Below are 20,008 nucleotides of genomic sequence, written 5' to 3'. Positions count from 1 at the left end.
ATAATTTTTATTATTCCACAGCTAAGGATATCTAATCCAGTCATAGGAGAATAATATTTTTCTTCACCATTTTTTAGCCAGTAGGAGTGTGGTTATTAGTATTTTTTCAAGTGGATATTAAATTTCACCGTGATCATAGTACATGTGTATAAATATAAGGCAAACAAATGATTGGAGCATCTTCCATTATTTTCTTTCACAAAGGCAACCTGGAAAAATAGTAAGATTTCCTTCAATTCACCCAACAGAAAAGGTAAAGACTCTCCATGGTAATGTCACTGTCATTCTTCCCCTCACTTGTGCTTTAAAAATCAATCACATTGAAGCAACTGGAATGGAAGTTCTCTAGGTGTGATCCAAGTTCTCAGCATCTCCCGGGCAGTAGTTGAACTTGCTAATTCTTGCGGCTGCCCAAGACAGGGGTGGGGGCGGGGGGGACAGGGTGGAGGGATAGGGAGGAGGACTGGGCCTAGCAATCTATGTTTTTAAAAGTTCTCCAGGTGGGTATGATGAACGTTAAAATTTGAAAACTGCCAAACTCAATATAACTCTTGTTAAGAATCCATCCAGATTCCTGGAATTCTCTTGCAGACCCATTGAGTGGGAATCTCTGGTTTGCATTTTAACAGGCTCCTAGATGACTGTTAGGCTTGTTCATATTTAAAAGTCACTACTTTAAAGTTGAGCTCTCTTTCATCCCACCACCCCATCCAACCTTTAAGACCTTTGCCAAATCCTATAAACTTTACATTTGCAAAAACTTCCAAACCTAATGCTAATTATCAAAAAAACCTAAGATTTTTATAAAATTCCCAGACCCTGCTCCAGAATTACACAGAGAAACGTATTATATAAATGTAAACATATGTTATATGATGCATATGATATATATATATATATGATATACTATCTATCCATCTGGGAACATGGTGAGGAATTTACTCTTATATTCTTAAATTTGATGTAGCTATTCACAAGTAGATATTTGGGCCTCACTATTAGAATTTACTCCCTTGTTCTATATTAATATACTTTAATTTGGACTTTATAAAGTCCTCATTATGAAAACAATCACAAATAATATCCAAATTAAAGTTATGCAACTCTGATCATTTTATTCTGCCACTCAAATTTTTTTTTAGAGAAAAAATAGTTTCTATATCTATTATCTATACCTGTATGAAATCTTTTTTTTTTTTCCATTTATTTTTATTAGTTGGAGGCTAATTACTTTACAGTGTTGTAGTGGTTTTTGCCATACATTGACATGAATCAGCTATGGATTTACATGTCTTCCCCATCCTGATCCCGCCTCCCACCTCCCTCTCCATCCCATCCCTCTGGGTCTTCCCAGTGCACTAGCCCTGAGTACTTGTCTCATGCATCCAACCTGGTCTGGTGATCTGTTTCACCCTTGATAGTATACTTGTTTCAATGCTATTCTCTCAGATCATCCCACACTCGCCTTCTCCCACAGAGTTCAAAAGTCTGTTCTGTACATCTGTGTCTCTTTTTCTGTCTTTTTAAATTCCATACATATGCATTAGTATACTGTATTGGTCTTTATCTTTCTGGCTTACTTCACTCTGTATAATGGGCTCCAGTTTCATCCATCTCATTAGAACTGATTCAAATGAATTCTTTTTAACGGCTGAGTAATATTCCATGGTGTATATGTACCATAGCTTCCTTATCCGTTCGTTTGCTGATGGGCATCTAGGTTGCTTCCATGTCCTGGCTATTATAAACAGTGCTGCGATGAACATTGGGGTGCACGTGTCTCTTTCAGATCTGGTTTCCTCAGTGTGTATGCCCAGAAGTGGGATTGCTGGGTCATATGGCAGTTCTATTTCCAGTTTTTTAAGGAATCTCCACACTGTTTTCCATAGCGGCTGTACTAGTTTGCATTCCCACCAACAGTGTAAGAGGGTTCCCTTTTCTCCACACCCTCTCCAGCATTTATTGCTTGTAGACTTTTGGATAGCAGCCATTCTGACTGGCGTGTAATGGTACCTCACTGAGGTTTTGATTTGCATTTCTCTGATAATGAGGGATGTTGAGTATCTTTTCATGTGTCTGTTAGCCATCTGTATGTCTTCTTTGGAGAAATGTCTGTTTAGATCTTTTGCTTATTTTTTGATTGGGTCATTTATTTTTCTGGAATTGAGCTGCAGGAGTTGCTTGTATATTTTTGAGATTAATCCTTTGTCTGTTTCTTCATTTGCTATTATTTTCTCCCATTCTGAAGGCTGTCTTTTCACCTTGCTTATAGTTTCCTTTGTTGTGCAAAACACTCAAAATTTTTGACTGTACTACATACAAATTACTCAGCTTGACATTCAAGACCCTCTGCTAATCTTCTTACTAATTCATATCTCAGTTATTTTAGCTCATTCTCCACCAACCAGGCTGTGCTCTTTTTCTGGTCTCTGGATACATCTCGTACTTTGTACCCTACTTTGACCAATCACATCCTATCTACCTATAGCATGACTTTGCTAAATATAAAAACAAAAATGTACATAAATGTTATACCCCCAATTAATCTATTCTATGTGTCAGTTAAGTAATAACTAACATTTGTGGAACAATTGTAGAAGCCAATCACACTGCTACAGTCTTCACATGCAGTAACTAACTTAATCCCTTAAACTACCTTGTGAGTTAGCTACACTGATTTTCTTCACTGTTCAGAGGATGAAACTCAGGGTAAAATAGATTGAAGTAACTCTCAAAGAATGTTCAGTAGCAAGTAGTAAAACTGGGATTGTGAGCTTTGAAATATTAGGTCTCAGTTCAGTTCAGTTCAGTCTCTCAGTCATGTCTGACTCCTTGTGACCCCATGAACCGCAGCACCCCTGGCCTCCCTGTCCATCACCAACTCCCAGAGTCCACCCAAACCCATGTCCATCAAGTCGGTGATGCCATCCAACCATCTCATCCTCTGTCATCCCCTTCTCCTCCTGCCCTCAATCTTTCCCAACATCAGGGTCTTTTCAAATGAGTCAGCTCTTCGCATCATGTGGCCAGAGTATTGGACTTTCAGCTTCAACATCAGTCCTTCCAATGAACATCCAGGACTGATCTCCTTTAGGATGAACTGGGTGGGTCTCCTTGCAGTCCAAGGGACTCTCAAGAGTCTTCTCCAACACCACAGTTCAAAAGCATCATTTCCTCAGTGCTCAGCTTTCTTTATAGTCCAACTCTCACATCCATACATGACCACTAGAAAAACCATAGTCTTGACTAAACAGACCTTTGTTGGCAAAGTAATGTCTCTGCTTTTTAATATGCTGCCTAGGTTGGTCATAACTTTCCTTTCAAGGAGTAAGCATCTTTTAATTTCATGGCTGCAGTCACCATCTGCAGTGATTTTGGAGCCCAGAAAAATAAAGTAGGCCACTGTTTCCACTGTTTCCCCATCTATTTGCCATGAAGTGATGGGACCGGGTACCATGATCTTAGTTTTCTGAATGTTGAGCTTTAAGCCAACTTTTTCACTCTCCTCTTTCACTTACATCAAGAGGTTATTTAGTTCTTCTTCAATTTCTGCCATAAGGGTGGTGTCATCTGCATATCTGAGGTTATTGATATTTCTCCTGGCAATCTTGATTCCAGCTTGTGCTTCCTCCAGCCCAGCATTTCTCATGATGTACTCTGCATATAAGTTAAATAAGCAGGGTGACAATATACAGCCTTGACGTACTCCTTTTCCTATTTGGAACCATTCTGTTGTTCCATGTCCAGTTCTAACTGTTGCTTCCTGACCTGCATACAGGTTTCTCAAGAGGCAGGTCAGGTGGCCTGGTATTCCCATCTCTTTCACAAAAGCCACAATGAGGTACCATTACATGCCAGTCAGCATGGCTGCTATCCAAAAGTCTACAAGCAATAAATGCTGGAGAAGGTGTGGAAAAAGGGAACCCTCTTACACTGTTGGTGGGAATGCAAACTAGTACAGCCACTATGGGGAACTGTCTGGAGATTCCTTAAAAAACTGGAAATAGAACTGCCATATGACCCAGCAATCCCACTCTTGGGCATACACACTGAAGAAATCAGATCTGAAAGAGACACGTGCACCCCAGTGTTCATCACAGCACTGTTTATAATAGCCATCTGGAAGCAACCTAGATGCCCATCAGCAGATGAATGGATAAGGAAGCTGTGGTACATATACACTGTGAAATATTACTCTGCCATTAAAAAGAATACATTTGAATCAATTCTAATGAGATGGATGAAACTGGAGCCCATTATTTCCACAGTTTATTGTGATCCACACAGTCAAAGGCTTTGGCATAGTCAATAAAGCAGAAATAGATGTTTTTCTGGAACTCTCTTGCTTTTTCGATGATCCAGCAGATGTTGGCAATTTGATCTCTGGTTCCTCTGCCTTTTCTAAAGCCAGCTTGAACATATGGAAGTTCACAGTTCACGTATTGCTGAAGCCTGGCTTGGAGAATTTTGAGCATTACTTTACTAGCATGTGAGATGAGTGCAATTGTGCGGTAGTTTGAGCATTCTTTGGCATTGCCTTTCTTTGGGATTGGAATGAAAACTGACCTTTTCCAGTCCTGTGGCCACTGCTGAGTTTTCCAAATTTGCTGGCATATTGAGTGCAGCACTTTCACAGCGTCTATTAGGTCTACTGAATCACAAATGAGAGCTTTCCATCTTACTCAGTTCAGTTCAGTTGCTCAGTCATGTCCAACTCTTTGTGCTGACCCCATGGATGGCAGCACGCCAGACTTCCTGTCCATCACCAACTCCCTGAGCTTACTCAAACTCATGTGCATTGAGTCAGTGATGCCATTCAACCATCTCATCCTCTGCCGTCCCCTTCTCCTCCCACCTTCAATCTTTCCCAGCATCAGGGTCTTTTCCAATGAGTCAGTTCTTCGCATCAGGTGGCCAAAGTATTGAAGTTTCAGATTCAGCATCACCCCTTTCAGTGAGTATTCAGGACTAATTTCCTTTAGGATTGACTGGTTTGATCTCCTTGCTGTCAAAAGGACTCGCAAGAGTCTTCTCCAGCACCACAGTTCAAAAGCACTAATTCTTTGGTGCTCAGCTTTCTTTGCAGTCCAACTCTCACATCCACATATGACTATGGGAAAAACTATAGCTTTGAATAGATGAACTTTTGTTGACGAAGTAATGTCTCTGCTTTTTAATATGCTGTCTAGTTTGGTCATAGCTTTTCTTCCAAGGAGCAAGTGTCTTTTAATTTCATGGCTGCAGTTACCATCTGCAGTGGTTTTGGAGGCCCCCCCCCTCAAAATAAAGTCTCTCACTGTTTTCATTGTTTCCTCATCTATTTGACATAAAGTGAAGGGACTGGATGCCATGATCTTAGTTTTCTGAATGTTGAGTTTTAAGCCAACTTTTTCACTCTCCTCTTTGACTTTTCATCCAGAGGCTCTTTAGTTTTCTTTGCTTTCTGCCATAAGGGTGGTGTCATCTGCATATCTGAGGTTATTGATATTTCTCCCGGCAATCTTCATTCTACCTTGTGCTTCATCTAGCCTGGAATTTTGCCTGATGTACTCTGCATAGAAGTTAAATAGCAGGGTGACAGTATACAGCCTTGATGTACTCCTTTCCTGATTTAGAACCCGTCTGTTGTTCCATGTCCAGTTCTAACTGTTGCTTCTTGACCTGCATAGAGATTTCTCAGAAAGCAGGTAAGGTGGTCTAGGATTCCATCTTATTAAATTGTTGTAAAATTGTGTTGGAAATGACCATATGATACTTTATATAATAGTTCTCTTCTCTCTTGATTAATTAGTATAATAAAAGGATAAGGTGGTGACAGATTACTCCCAATGATTGAAACAGAGGCCAACTCTTTGTTAATTTGTTTTGGGAGAATTAACAGTGATTTTTTTAAAAGCCACAGGAGTTACCTTTATGTTGATGACATATCCCTAGTTAGCAGAAAAGACGCTAAGCCTTTTGGACTGAACGGTGGCTAGTTGGGGCTGAATGAACTATGGGTCTTCCATAGTTTGGAACATTGATTTCCAAAATCATTGATTTTCAAAAGTTTGAAACATTGGTTTCAAGTCACTAAAGGTAGTACCTACACTAGTACCAGGTAGCAGCACTAAGAGGTAAGAAATCTTATTACCTAGTTCCCTACTGGACCCTACTTAAGGTTATTATCATTGAGAAGGGACTGTATTTGTCCATGTCATAATCATTCTACTATACTCTAAGGACCCTGAGGTAGGACTGTGAAATAGCCGTTTTTGTGTCCCCATCGCCATCATCACCACCACCTAATAATTAGTATCAAACCTTCAGTACAGTGATTTAATATAATATTTTGAATTGAACATGGATTTATAGAATTTGCTCCTCAATATATTGTCTTTACATCTTAATTTTCAATAGTCCTAAAGTATAAAAGAAAAAGTATTTGAATTTTGGGGGAGTGAAATTTAGATTGACGATATTTTTTAAATGTTATTCTTCTTTTCCTCTAGTAGTACTCTGTTTTAGAGAAACTAGGTATTTACTGCAGGAAGAATAAGACAGGGACACATTAGGGTCAGAACAGTAAAGAGTAATACCCACGCACTGCTTCTAGTTTTCCAATCATGTTCCAGTCTGTCTGAGGCCAAGAATTTGGTACCGCTCCAGACATACTTTCTTAAAATAACCAGGAACACTTCCGCTTTACCATCTTGGCTGTTCAGTCTGATCTGCCCCAATGTTATCCCCATGTCATTGCTGCTGCTGCTGCTGCTAAGTCACTTCAGTCGTGTCCGACTCTGTGCGATCCCATAGACGGCAGCCCACCAGGCTCCCCCATCCCTGGGATTCTCCAGGCAAGAACACTGGAGTGGGTTGCCATTTCCTTCTCCAATGCATGAAAGTGAAAAGTGAAAGTGAAGTCACTCAGTCATGTCCGACTCTTCGCGACCCCATGGACTGCAGCCCACCAGGCTCCTCCGCCCATGGGATTTTCCAGGTAATAGTACTGGAGTGGGGTGCCATTGCCTTCTCCGCATGTAATTGTTAGCCCTACCCAACTCTTTCAAGACTTTGCTCAAAATGTCACCTTTTTACTGAGGCCTCCTCTGAACCATCCTATTTAAAAGTTGATACTCTCTCAAGTCCTTTCCTCACTTCTGATTGTCCCACGTTAAATTGGTCAGGTTAGCCTCCACAAGTCCTAAATTTATTGATACTTCCCTTTTGAACAGCCCTCCCGGTCGCTTCTCCTTTAAATCTTGTCGGGAGGGGGCGGAGCTAGGGCCCAGGCTCTCAGAAAGGTGGAGCACAGTCTGTGGACCACGCCCACTTTAGTCGCAGGCGCCGTCCGGAGACGCCTGGAGCCAGTCTCCTCCTAATCCGCTCCGGAAACGCGACTGGGGACGGAATTATCACGTGACGTTGACGTCATCGCCCCCGCGCCGGGTCATCCTGACTTGGCTTCCGCGGGATCCTGGAGGTGGCTTAGGTGCCTTATATTCAGGTTTTGTACAGTTCGCGGTCTTCTCTCCACAGACTCCCTGGGCCTCGCCTCCGACTTCCCGATGTACCACAACAGTAGCCAGAAGAGGCACTGGACTTTCGCCAGCGAGGAGCAGCTGGCGCGGTTGCGGGCTGACGCCAATCGCAAATTCAAATGCAAAGCGGTGGCGAACGGGAAGGTGAGGGCTCGGGCTGCCGCCCTTCGGCCTTGGGCTCTGTAAACTCTTTCCTGTCTCCCCCTCCCTCAGGACTTAACTCACACCTCCCTCCCGCCTCCTCGGCGCGGAGTGCGTTTATCCATCTAATCAACAGCGAGCACCTTGCCAGGTACAGTGGGTAAGGAGACGGACAAGGCCGTCCATCCCCTCAGTCGAGCGGCGGACTGTATAGTCAATAACAAGACGAAGAAGCCACTTTGTCGGATGCTAATGTACCGGGGGGAGGTTTCTCCTAGTGACTAGTGTGGAGAAGATGGGGAAAGGACTTTCCCGGCGGATAGAGCCACAGGTGCAAAGGAGGAGTTCAGAAATCGCAGAGCTAGTTTCTGGAACGCTCTTGATCGTGTGTGGCGGAAGCAGACTGTTTGAAAGGCTGGAGAACACAGGCAGGGAGCTTGTAAGCGGAAGTAAGTAGTTTGAACTCTGTGATGGAGAGATGGGAAACCTTAGAAAGATTCTAAGTGGGAAATTAATCTTGTCAGATTCTGTTCTTTCCTTTCTGGGAAGGAATGGATTGATTGGATGAGGCAGGGCAGAGGAAGGGGGTAGAGACACCGTTAGCACAAATCAATTGACCACAGAAGGTTTGGACTACAATCTGTTAGCCACGCCCTTCCAGTTTTACTTTTACCTGTAACTCTCGTTTACTTCGTATCACTTTTTTTTGTGCTGTACAGAGTAGTACTTACTGTGCTAAATTTTCAATGTTTGGCAACTGTTAGCTCATATAATCCTCAGAACTACCCCATGAGGTAGATACTGTTATTATCCTCGCATTACATCTGAGGACACTGAAGTACGGAGAGGTTGAATAACTTCTCAGGCTATATTGCTGGTAAGCGGCAGAGCCAGGATTTGAGCCCGTGGTGTCTGGTTTCAGCGGTCCTTCTGTGAATCGTAATGCCATGCGCTCTCTCTACAATTAGCCCCACGTGTGTTCGTTTCCTAGGACGGCCACAGTACCATACTAGGTGACTTAACACAACAGGGATTTATTGTTTGAGTTCTGGAGGCTAGAAGTGTGAGACCAAGCTGTTGGTGGAGTAGTGCTCTCTACAACTTCTAGACCCTTTCCTCTTCAGCTTCTGGTAACCCCAGGTGTTTTTTCGCTTGTGGCAGCCAACTCCAGCCACTAGCTCCTTCTTTACGGAGTGTTCTCCCTGTGTGTCTGTCTCTTTATGTGTTCTTACAAAGCTACCAGTCGTATTGGATTAGAAGCCTCCTGTACTTCAGTAGGACCTCATCTTAACTAATTGTATCTGCAAAGACCCTATTTTCTCACATTCTGAGGTACTGAGGTTAGGACTCAACATACCTTTTTAGGCAGTTGTAATTAAACCAATAGCGGCACCAAATAGATATTTTTGTTGTAAAATTATAGTATTTATTAACCCTACAGTGAATTTTGTAGAAATTTTGTAGAGATACAGAAGAGGTAATATGTTAAGGGTCAGAATTATCCTTGAGATTCTTGATTTTTACTTCAACCTTTGTGACTCAATAACCGACTGAGAAAGGGCTATTGAAAGTTTTCCAACCATTGACGGTTTCTTCCTTTTGATCTGTAAAAGTGACATCAAACTTGTGAACATATGCACACACTCCTCACGATTGCTTATACCTTAGTGAAGCAAATATGCAGCTGCCATTCTGAGAAGTTACGCAATTATGGTACAGTTTAAGTTCATTGAATATTTTTTAAAACTTATTTTTGTGTAATATTAGCAGTTCTATAAAGAGAAAATGAGGTACATTTCCCTTTGGTTAGAGATAAAAACAATTAAATCTGCACAGAGAAATATTAAGATTATCTAATTTATTAAACTTTTGTTCTAACTTTTGATCTAAAGGTTCTTCCAAATGACCCAGTCTTTCTTGAGCCTCATGAAGAAATAACGCTCTGCAAATATTATGAGAAAAGATTATTGGAATTCTGTTCGGTGTTTAAGCCAGCAATGCCAAGATCTGTTGTGGTAAGTTATAATAGTAATGAAGTATAAAGTCTGTAACTAACTTACAAGATCTTATAAAGATTAATCTTATAAGCTAACTTGTGACCTCTTACAAATATTTAACTCAATTCTCTATCCACTTTACTCAAAAATGCACCTTAGTTATATATAATTTATGCATCAATATTTGTTTTGTCATATTTTTCAATAAGTGCATTAAATTATGAATTCTTATGTTGTATCTTACACAATGTTTCAAAAATCATTTAATATCAAAAGAATTTTGAGGTCTGCTGGATATGTCATGACATTCTCATTTTATAGGGAAAGAAATGGGTTCTCATGTCTTTGTTTCGGATGTTTGTGTGTGTGCTTGTGTGCTTCTGTGTGTTTGTACTGTGATAGGGTATTGTTGAGGAGAAACAGGTAGTTAAAACTTTTTGGCTATTTGGATTTATATATGCTGTCTCTGTAATTGTTTCTGTCCTCCCTCTTTTTAAATTGGAGTATATTTGATTACGGTGTTGTGTTTCAGCAAAGTGATTTAGTTGTACATATACATATATCTATTCTTTTTCACATTCTGTTCCCATATAGGTTATCACAGAGTATTAACTAGAGTTCCCTTTGTTATACAGTAGGTCCTTGTTGTTTATCTATATACAGTAGTGTGTACACTTTAATCCTAACTTAATTCATCCCTCATCCCCTACCTTTCCCCTTTGTTAATCAAAAGTTTGTTTTCTAAGCCTATGAGTCTGTTTCTGTTTTGTAAATAAGTTCATTTGTATAATTTTTTAGATTCCACATAGAAGTGATACGATATTTTGTCTTTCTCTGACTTCACTTAGCATGTTAATCTTTAGGTCCATTCATGTTGCTACAAATGGAATATTTGTTTTTTTGTTTAGTTGCTAAGTCATGTGCAACTCTTTTGTGACCGCGTGGACTGTAGCCCATCAGGCTTCTCTCTGTCCATGGGATTTTCCAAGCAAGAGTACTGGAGTGGGTTGCCATTTTCTTCTCCAGAGGATCTTTCTGACCCAGGAATTGAACCCATCTCTCTGATATCACTTTTGTCTCTTATGTCTCCTGCATTGTCAGGCCGGTTCTTTACCACTGAACAACCTGGCTATGGCTGAGTAATATTTCATTGTATGTGTATACCACATATTCTTTTTAAATTCCTCTGTTGATGGACATTTAGATTGCTCTCATGTCTTAACTGTTGTAAATAGTGCTGCAATGAACATTGGGGTGTATGTATCTTTGAAGTATGGTTTTCTCCAGATATATGCCCAGGCGTGGGATTGTTGATCATATGATAGCGCTGGTTTTAGTTTTTTAAGGGCCATCCTTACTGTTCTCCATTGGGTCTGTACCATTTTACATTCTCAGCTACAATGTAGGAGGGTTCCCTTTTCTCCACACCCTCTCTAGCATGGATTGTTTGTGAAATTTTTGATGACCATTCTGATGTGTGTGAAGTAATACCTCTTTATTGTTTTGATTTTCACTTTTCTAGTAATTAGCCATGCAGAGCATCTCTTTTCATGTGCTTTTTGGCAATCTGTATGTGTTCTTAGGAGAAATGTCTATATTATATCTTCTGCACATTTTTTGATTGTTTTTTTGTTTGGTTTTTTTTAATTGAGCTACTTGAGCTCTTTGTAAATTTTAGAGATTAATCCCTTGTTGGTTGCTTCATTTGCAGTGCTTCCATTTTGAGAGTTGTCCTTTTGTTTTGTTTATAATTTACTTTTCTGTGCAAAAACCTTTTAAGTTTAATTAGATCTCATTTGTTTATTTTCATTACCCTCGGAGGTGGATCCAAAAAGATATTATAGTGATTTATGTCAAAGAGTATTCTGCCTTTGTTTTCCTCTAAGAGTTTTATAATGTCTGGTCTCACAGTTAGGTCTTGAATCCATTTTGAGTTTATTTTTGTGTGTGGTGTTAGTGAGTGTTCTAATTTCATTCTTGTATATGTAGCTGTTCAGTTTTCCCAGCAGCACTTAGTGAAGACTGTCTTTTCTTCATTATATATTCTTGCCTCCTTTGTTGAGATTAACCATAAGTGGATGGGTTTATTTCTCTGCTTTCTATCCTGTTCCATTTATCTATGAGTCTATTGGTTTGCCAGTGAAAAGTTGCTCAGTTGTGTCCAACTCTGTGACCCCATGTACTTTACAGTCCATGGAATTCTCCAGGCCAGAATACTGGAGTGGGTAGCCTTCCCTTCTCCAGGGGATCTTCCCAACCCAGGGATTGAACCCAGGTCTCCCACATTGTGGAATTCTTTATCAGCTGAGCCAGGAGGGAAAGTGGATTCTTTACCGCCTGAGCCAGGAGGAAAGCCCAAGAATACTGGAGTGGAAAGCCTATTCCTTCTCCAGCGGATCTTCCTGACCCAGGAATCGAACTGAGGTCTCCTGCATAGATTCTAATAGTTTGCCAGTACCATGCTATATTAATTATTGTATCTTAATAGTATAGTCATAAGTCAGGGAGCCTTATTCCTCCAGCTCTGTTTTTCTTTCTCAGGATTGGTATGGCTGTTTGGGGTCTTTTGTATTTCCATACAGATTTTAAGATTTTTTAGTTTTAGATTTACAAAAACTGCCATTGGTAATTTGATAGGGATTGCCTTGACTCTGTAGATTACCTTGGGTAATATAGTTAGTTTGACAGTGTTGATTCTTTCCATCAGGAATTTGGTATATCTTTCCATCTGTTTTTGTCCTCTTTGATTTCTTTCATCAGAGTATTACAGTTTTTAGAGTACAGGTCTTCTGCCTCCTCAGGTGGGTTTATTCATAGGTATTTTATTCTTTGTGATGTGATCAAAAATGGAATTGTTTCCTTAATATTTGTTTCTGATCTTTCATTTGTATATAGAAATGTGAGAGATTTCTGTGTATTAATTTTATATCCTACAACTGTACAGAATTCACTGATGAGCTCTGGTAGTTTTATGGTAACATCTTTAGGATTTTCAATGTTTAGTATAATGTCTTCTGCCATCAGTGACAGTTTTTTTTTTTTTTCTAATTTGGATTCCTTTTGCTTCTTTTTCCTCTCTGATTGCTGTGGTTAGGACTTCCAAAACTATGCTGAGTAAGAATGTTGAGAGTGGACATCCTTGTCTTGTTTCTGATGACAGAGGAAATGCTTTCAGCTTTTCACTATTGAGCATGATGTTGCTGTGGGTTTGTTATATATGGCCTTGACTATGTTGAGGTAGGTTCTCTTTATGCACTTTCTGGAAAGTATTAATCATAAATTGGTGTTGGATTTTGTCAGGTTTTTCTGTGTCTTTTGAGATGATCATATAGATTTTATTCTTCACTTTGCCATTTCCTTCTCCAGGGGATCTTCCCAACCCAGGGATTGAACCCAGGTCTCCCGCATTGCAGGCAGACACTTTAACCTCTGAGCCACCAGGGAAGCCCATGTTAATGTGATACATCACTGTAATTAATTTGTAGATATTGAAAAATACTTGTAGCCTAAGAAGAATGCCACTTGATCATGGTGTGTGATCATCTGGCTCTGCTCAGTCTTCACTGCTGCACGGGCTTTTCTCTAGTTGATGTCATTGCGGTGGCACCCCATGTTGCAGAGCATCGGCCTTAGGGCTTGTGGGCTTCAGTAGTTGTGACACATGAGCTCAGTAGTTGTGGATCCTGGACTCTAGAGCACCTGGGTTTAGTTGCTCCACAGCATGTTGGTCTTCTCGGACCAGGGATTGAGCCTGTGTCTCCTGCATTACTAGGTAAATTCTCTACCACGGAGCCACCAAGGAAGCCCTTGTGAATGACCCTTTTAATGTATTGCTCAATTCAGTTTGCTAGTATTTTGTGGAGGATTTTTGCATCTTATGTTCATGAGTGATCCTAGTCTGTAATTTTATTTTGTGTTATCAGTCTGGTTTTGGCCTCTGGGTGATGGTGGCTTCATAGAATGAGTTTGGGAATGTTTCTCCCTCTGCAGTTTTTGGAAGGGTTTCAGAAGGATGGGTGTTAAGTAATCTCTAAACTATTCTCTTTATCAGTAGTCCCTAACCTTTTTGGCACCAGGGACTGTTTTTGTGGAAGACAGTTTTTCAGTGGACCTGGAGGGGTGGGATGGGGATGGTTTTGGGGTGATTTCAAGCACATTACATTTATTGTGTGCTTCATTTCTATTATTACTACAACAGTTCCACCTCAGATCACCAGGCATTGGATCCCAGAGGTTGGGGACCCCTGCTTTAAATATTTGATTGCATTTACCCATGAAGTCATCTAGTCCTGGACTTTTATAACTGAAATAGTTTTTATTTTTTAACTGAAATAGTTTCTATTTCAGTGCTTAGAATTCTGTCCATATTTTCCATTTCTTCCTGGTTCAGCTTTGGGAGATTTGCATTTCAAAGAATTTGTCCATTTCTTCTAGGTTTTTCATTTTATTGGCGTATAGTTGCCTAATTGTGATCCTATAGGATCACACTTGTGATCCTTGGTATTTCCGTGGTATCCATTGTAACTTCTCCTTTTTCATTATTTATTTGAGCCCTCTCCTGTTTTTCTTGATGGTGGGTTTGGCTAAAGGTTTGTCAATTTTGCTTATCTTTTCCAAGAACTAGCTTTTAGTTTCATTGGTATTTTTTTTATTATTTTCTTCATGTCTAATTTCATTTATTTCTGCCCTGATCTTTGTGATTTCCTTCTTTTTGCTAACTTTGGGTTTTATTTGTTCTTCTTTCTCTAGTTGCTTTAAGAGTAAGCTTAGGTTGCTTGAGATTTTTCTTATTTCCTGAGGTAAAACTATATTTCTATAAACCTCCCTTGTATAACTGCTTTTACTGCATCCTAAAGATTTTGGATTGCCCTGCTTTGGTTTTCATTTGTTCCTAGGAATTAGATTTCCTCTTTGATTTCCTCAGCGATCCATTTGTTGTTTAGTAGCGTATTTTTAGCCTCCAAGTGTTTGTGTTTTTTACAGTTTTTTCTTGTGGTTGATTTCTAATGTCATAGCATTGTGGTTGGAAAAGATGCTTGGTGTGATTTCAGTTTTTTAAAGTTTGTCAAGGCTTGCTTTATGGCCTATATGATCTGTCCAAGTGTACCCTGTGCACTTGAATGTTTATTCTGCTGCTTTCAGATGAAATAGTAAATAAATTTAAATTAAACCCATCTGGCTTACTGTGTCATTTAAAGCCTGAGTTTCCTTATTGGTTTTTTCTGAATGATCTGTCTGTTGATGTAAGTAGGGTGTTCAGTTCAGTTGCTCAGTCGTGTCCGACTCTTTGTGACCCTATGAACCACAGCACACCAGGCCTCCCTGTCCCATCACCAACTCCCGGAGTTCATCCAAACTCATGTCCACTGAGTCGGTGATGCCATCCAACTATCTTATTCTCTGTCGTCCCCTTCTTCTCCTACCCTCAATCTTTCCCAGCATCAGGGTCTTTTCAAATGAGTCAGCTCTTCGCATCAGGTGGCCAAAGTATTGGAGTTTCAGCTTCAACATCAATCCTTCAATCAGTGTTCAATGAACACCCAGGACTGATCTCCTTTAGGATGGACTGGTTGGATCTCCTTGCAGTCCAAGGGACTCTCAAGAGTCTTCTCCAACATCAAAGTTCAAAAGCATCAATTCTTCGGTGCTCAGCTTTCTTTACATTCCAACTCTCACATCCATACGTGACTACTGGAAAAACCATAGCCTTGACTAGATGGACCTTTGTTGACAAAGTAATGTCTCTGCTTTTTAATATTCTGTCTAGGGTGTTTAAGTTCCCCACTATTACTGTGTTACTGTCCTTTTCTCCTTTTTCGGCCGTTAGCATTTGCCTTATGTATTGAGGAGCTCCTATGCAGGATGCAAATGTATTTACAGTTGTATCTTTGTGGATTGATCATCATGTATAGTGTCCTTTTTGAATCTCTTGCAACAGTCTTTATTTTAGTCTGTTTTGTCTGATATGAGTCTCAGTACTCTAGCTTTCTTGATTGCCGTTTTCATGGAATCTTTTTTCATTCCCTCATTTTCAGTTTGTATGTGTCCCTAGATCTGAAGTGGGTCTCTTGTAGACAGTACATATATGGGTCTTACTTCAGTCGCTCTATGTCTTTTGGTTGGGGCATTTAATCCATTTACGTTTAAGGTAATTATCAATGTGTATGTTCTTATTGCCGTTTTGTTGATTGTTATTTGTTTGGATTCCTTTTTCTTTTGTGTGTGTGTATAGTAGATTTTGGTTTGCAGTTACCGTGAGGATTTGATTTATATATATGTATATATAGTTGCTTTTGTCTCTAAGTCATGTCCAACTCTTGTGACCCCATGGACTATAGCCTGCCAGGCTCTTTTGCCCATGAGATTTCCCCTGGCAAGAATACTGGAGTGAGTTTCTGTTTCCTTCCCTAAGGAATCTTCCTGACCCAGAGATTGAACCAGTGTCTCCTGCATTGGCAGGTGGGTTCTTCACCACTGAGCCACCTTGGAAACCTGTGTGTCTGTGTGTGTGTGTGTGTGTGTGTGTGTGTGTGTGTGTGTGTGTAAATGTACACAAGATTGTTTAAAGTTTCAGGTCTGCATTTGTACTCTCCTCACAATTGCTACTGTGTGTGTGGACGATTTCCTGCCTTTACTGTATATATGCCTTTGCTGGTATATAAAAGCTTTCCCATTTGTAGTTTTCTTGTTTCTAGTTGTGGCAGTTTCTTTTCCACCTAGAGAAGTTCCTTTGGCATCTGTTATAAAACTGGTTTGGTGGTGCTAAATTCTCTTAGCTTTTGGTTATCTATAAAGCTTTTGATTTCTCTGTTGAATTCTGAATGAGAGCCTTGCTGGGTAGAGTTCTAATGTATTTTTTATTTGAGTTAAGGTATTGGTCATCTCTGTTGGTCCTTTATATTTCTTCACTCTTTGTTAAACATTTATCTTCTTAATCTGTGCCTTTTCTTTTTCTGAGTTCTTGGATCATCTATCTCTACCATCCTTAGTCTGAATTCTTACAGGTAGATGCGTGTCTTCACTTAACTTATTCTACTGGGGTATGATTTTGTTTTCCCATCTAGATATGTGTGTTCTTGTTGATAGAAAATAAACTGAAATTTAGAAGCTGCAAGATTAAAAAAGGGATGCATATAAATTATTTTCTCCATACTATCTCACAGATTTGTTGTAGATATCAAATATGAAAGTCTTAACTGAAAGTAGATCATACATTTTAAAGTTAAACTGAGTGAATAATCTATGACTCACAAAAGAATAAGCTCCTAGTAAATAATCTCCATTTTTAAAGTTGATAAATGAAGTATATTGAAAATATAGTCCAAAAGTATTCATAGTATTTTCTTTTTTTAATCAGACTTTTATCTTGAGATCAGATTCATGTAAAATTCTAGATGTGCTTCCTTTCCATCTCCAGATTTGATCCTAGTCTTTTCTAATAAGAAAACTATAACATGAGGCAGTAGGTTTACGTGATCTTTTCAGGTGAAGAAACTGAATCCTTGAATAAACTTCTTTGTGGAATTTGCCTTTATATAACTTATTTTTTGTAACTGATAGTTTTGATGTTTGTCTCATGTAAAATGACTAAACTTCAGAAGTACTTAAATATATCTTTTCCATTCTAAAATAGATATTTATTTCCTTGGTTCTAGCCAAATGAACTAGTGGTTAAAAGTACAGGCAGACCTTGGTTGAAAACATCCCTGTTCCTTGTTAGATGTGTGATCTCGAGCAAGTCAGTTAACCTCATTGATATCAGTTTCTTTCTCTGTAGAGATAGCAACACTTCGCCACATTGTTGTAAGAATTAAAATAAGGTGATGGTTTTGTGTTTGGCACAGAGTGTGGCCCATGGGATGCAGTCAGTAAGTGGTAGGTGCTGCTTCTATTGTTTGGTTTGGCAGCAGTGATCACGGTTAGATCACAGATCTAGAGTGGATTTAAAAAGAAGACTCATTGCTCTAACAATGTTATTTTATCAATATTTTATAAGATTGACTGGTTAAGCTTTGATCATTTGTATAAATTATACAAGTGTATGTGTATACTTAGTCGCTCAGTCATTTCCAACTCTTTGTGACTCCGTTAACTATAGCCTGCCAGGCTCCTCTGTCCATGGGGCTTCTCCAGGCAAGAGTACTGGAGGGGGTTGCCATGCCTTCCTCCAGGGGATCTTCCCGACCCAGAGATCAAACCCAGGTTTCCCGCATTGCAGGCGGATTCTTCACCATCTGAGCCTCCAGGGAAGCCCATGAATACTGGAATGGGGAGCCTGTTGTTGTATAAAACCACCATACAGTTTTCAATTGAAGTCAGTGACCACAAGAATGCTGACCCAAAGTAGGTGGGGAAGGACAACAGAAGGTCTTTTGGCTGTGGCTTTTCTGTAGTAATTTATCACAATTTATTTTGAGTTAAGAAAAAATAAGTTTTGGTATTTTTCACCAGTGACTTTTTTAAAGGAATATTTGCATAAATAAGTTTTTTTTTTTTTAATGCAGAACAACTTGTATGTGTGAACAGGTTCTGATAACATGTGTATTTTTAATCTTAGGGTACAGCTTGTATGTATTTCAAGCGCTTTTATCTTAACAACTCAGTAATGGAATATCACCCCCGGATAATAATGTAAGTATAATTTATTGATTTTCACTTAAGAATACTTTTTTATTACGTGACCATGTATGTGTGTGAAAATGACTTCCTAATAAAGGGTAATTTATACTTGTATTCTGTTCTGAACTTAAGATTGTTCCCTCTAATTCTGATGACATCTGTATTGGCATTTGTCCAAATTCACATTCTGTTTCTCTCAAATTAGCTACCCTAATATCTTTCTGTTAGTGGAACCTTTCTTCACTCAGTTGCTCTGAGAATCATTTACGGTAAGTCCTCTTTCTCTACAAATTTACAAGTCCTATAGTTCCATATTCTTTTCACTTGAACACAGATCTGTTGTTTCTGGTCTCTGCTAAGCACTATGCTTATCATTAAAAATAAAGATGAAATTAGTATGAGATGTAGCAAAGAACTTGCTGTCAATCATACTGTTCCTGTATATTTCTTCTTTTTTATCCCCATTTCTACCAGTCTTGGTCAGGCCCTTGGTACGTCCCATACTGGTTTTTGTGGTAATCTTTCTCACTCTTAAAATTTACATAGCAGCCATGAGAGTTTAATAGGTTTGTTCTTGAGGTAATAACCCTCTACTTAAATGCCCTTAGAGACTTCCACTGATGGCTTGTCATAATGTTTCTCTGACATAACTTTCTTCCCAGGCCCATATGTACTTATGTATGTGCTTTTTTTTTTTCCCTTTCCATTTGTTTTTCATGCTGCTGAGTTCTCTTATTCCTATTATTTTGTTTTCCCAGATATTTAGGCTAAATTGCCATTAAGTTAATGATTGAATGCTGTGTCACTGTTATACAGTTCAACTGAGATTTTAGTCACCTTATGAATAAAAAGATTGTAAACAGGAAACTTTTTTTTAAACCAATTTCCAAAGATGTTTAGTATAGTCATTTGTGAATATTAGGCAGTTTAAGAACATACTTTTAGAAATACTTTGTTTTTTATACATATGCCTCCCCTTTCTCCTCTAGGCTCACTTGTGCATTTCTGGCTTGCAAAGTAGATGAATTCAATGTGTCTAGTCCCCAGTTTGTTGGAAATCTGCGGGAGAGCCCTCTTGGACAAGAGAAAGCACTCGAACAGATTCTGGAATATGAACTGCTTCTTATACAGCAACTTAATTTCCACCTTATTGTCCACAATCCTTATAGACCCTTTGAGGGCTTTCTCATTGATTTAAAGGTAATCTTGCTGATGTAAAGTAAAGTGGTAGAGTGAACTCCTTTGCTATTGTTAAAAGAATCAAAATTTTGCTATAATTTATAATGATCCTAATGGGCTTAACTAAAATATGAGTTTGGTCTGGACTCCTAGGGCAATAGTTCTCAAACTTCAGTGTGCCTTAGTGCTTCAGAATCACGTGGAGGGCTTATTAACTGAAATTGTCAGACTGGTCCCAGAGCTTCTGATTCAGTAGATTTGCAAATACCAGCCCAGGGACCATAATGAAGACCATTGTGTCTTTATAGTAACACTTTTAAAGAGTTAACTCTTCTAACTCAAGTGTACTGTCTTAGATACAAAAGACTTAATTTTAAACTAGAAGATTGCTAAGTGACTTCTATTTTTAGGACCTTGTGAACTAAAATCAATATGTAAGCATCAAAAGTAACAGTAAATAAAATGTTTTGTCAGAACACTAACAAAAGCAACTGAAGTTGTTTTGTTTTGGTCCTGAAGAAGGGCTTGAATGGTTTGAGTTAAGTAAATAGA

At 39.2% G+C, this 20,008-nt stretch overlaps 1 protein-coding gene across 3 annotated transcripts in view; it reads left to right on the top strand.

The window, feature by feature from the left end:
* The first annotated feature begins 7,399 nt into the window (after nt 1–7,399).
* The window catches only part of CCNH (cyclin H), a 40,445-nt gene continuing 27,836 nt past the window's right edge, over nt 7,400–20,008 (top strand). For all 3 annotated transcript variants that reach the window (XM_061151970.1, XM_061151969.1, XM_061151968.1), the window contains exons 1-4: nt 7,400–7,664; nt 9,554–9,676; nt 18,216–18,289; nt 19,267–19,477. In XM_061151970.1, coding sequence (XP_061007953.1) covers nt 7,548–7,664; nt 9,554–9,676; nt 18,216–18,289; nt 19,267–19,477 — 525 coding nt within the window. In that variant the 5' untranslated portion in view covers nt 7,400–7,547. The remainder of the gene's footprint in view (nt 7,665–9,553; nt 9,677–18,215; nt 18,290–19,266; nt 19,478–20,008) is intronic.

The sequence above is a fragment of the Dama dama genome, chromosome 9 (genome assembly GCF_033118175.1).
Source record: "Dama dama isolate Ldn47 chromosome 9, ASM3311817v1, whole genome shotgun sequence".
NCBI lineage: Eukaryota > Metazoa > Chordata > Mammalia > Artiodactyla > Cervidae > Dama > Dama dama.
This window is presented reverse-complemented; position numbering and strand designations above follow the sequence as displayed.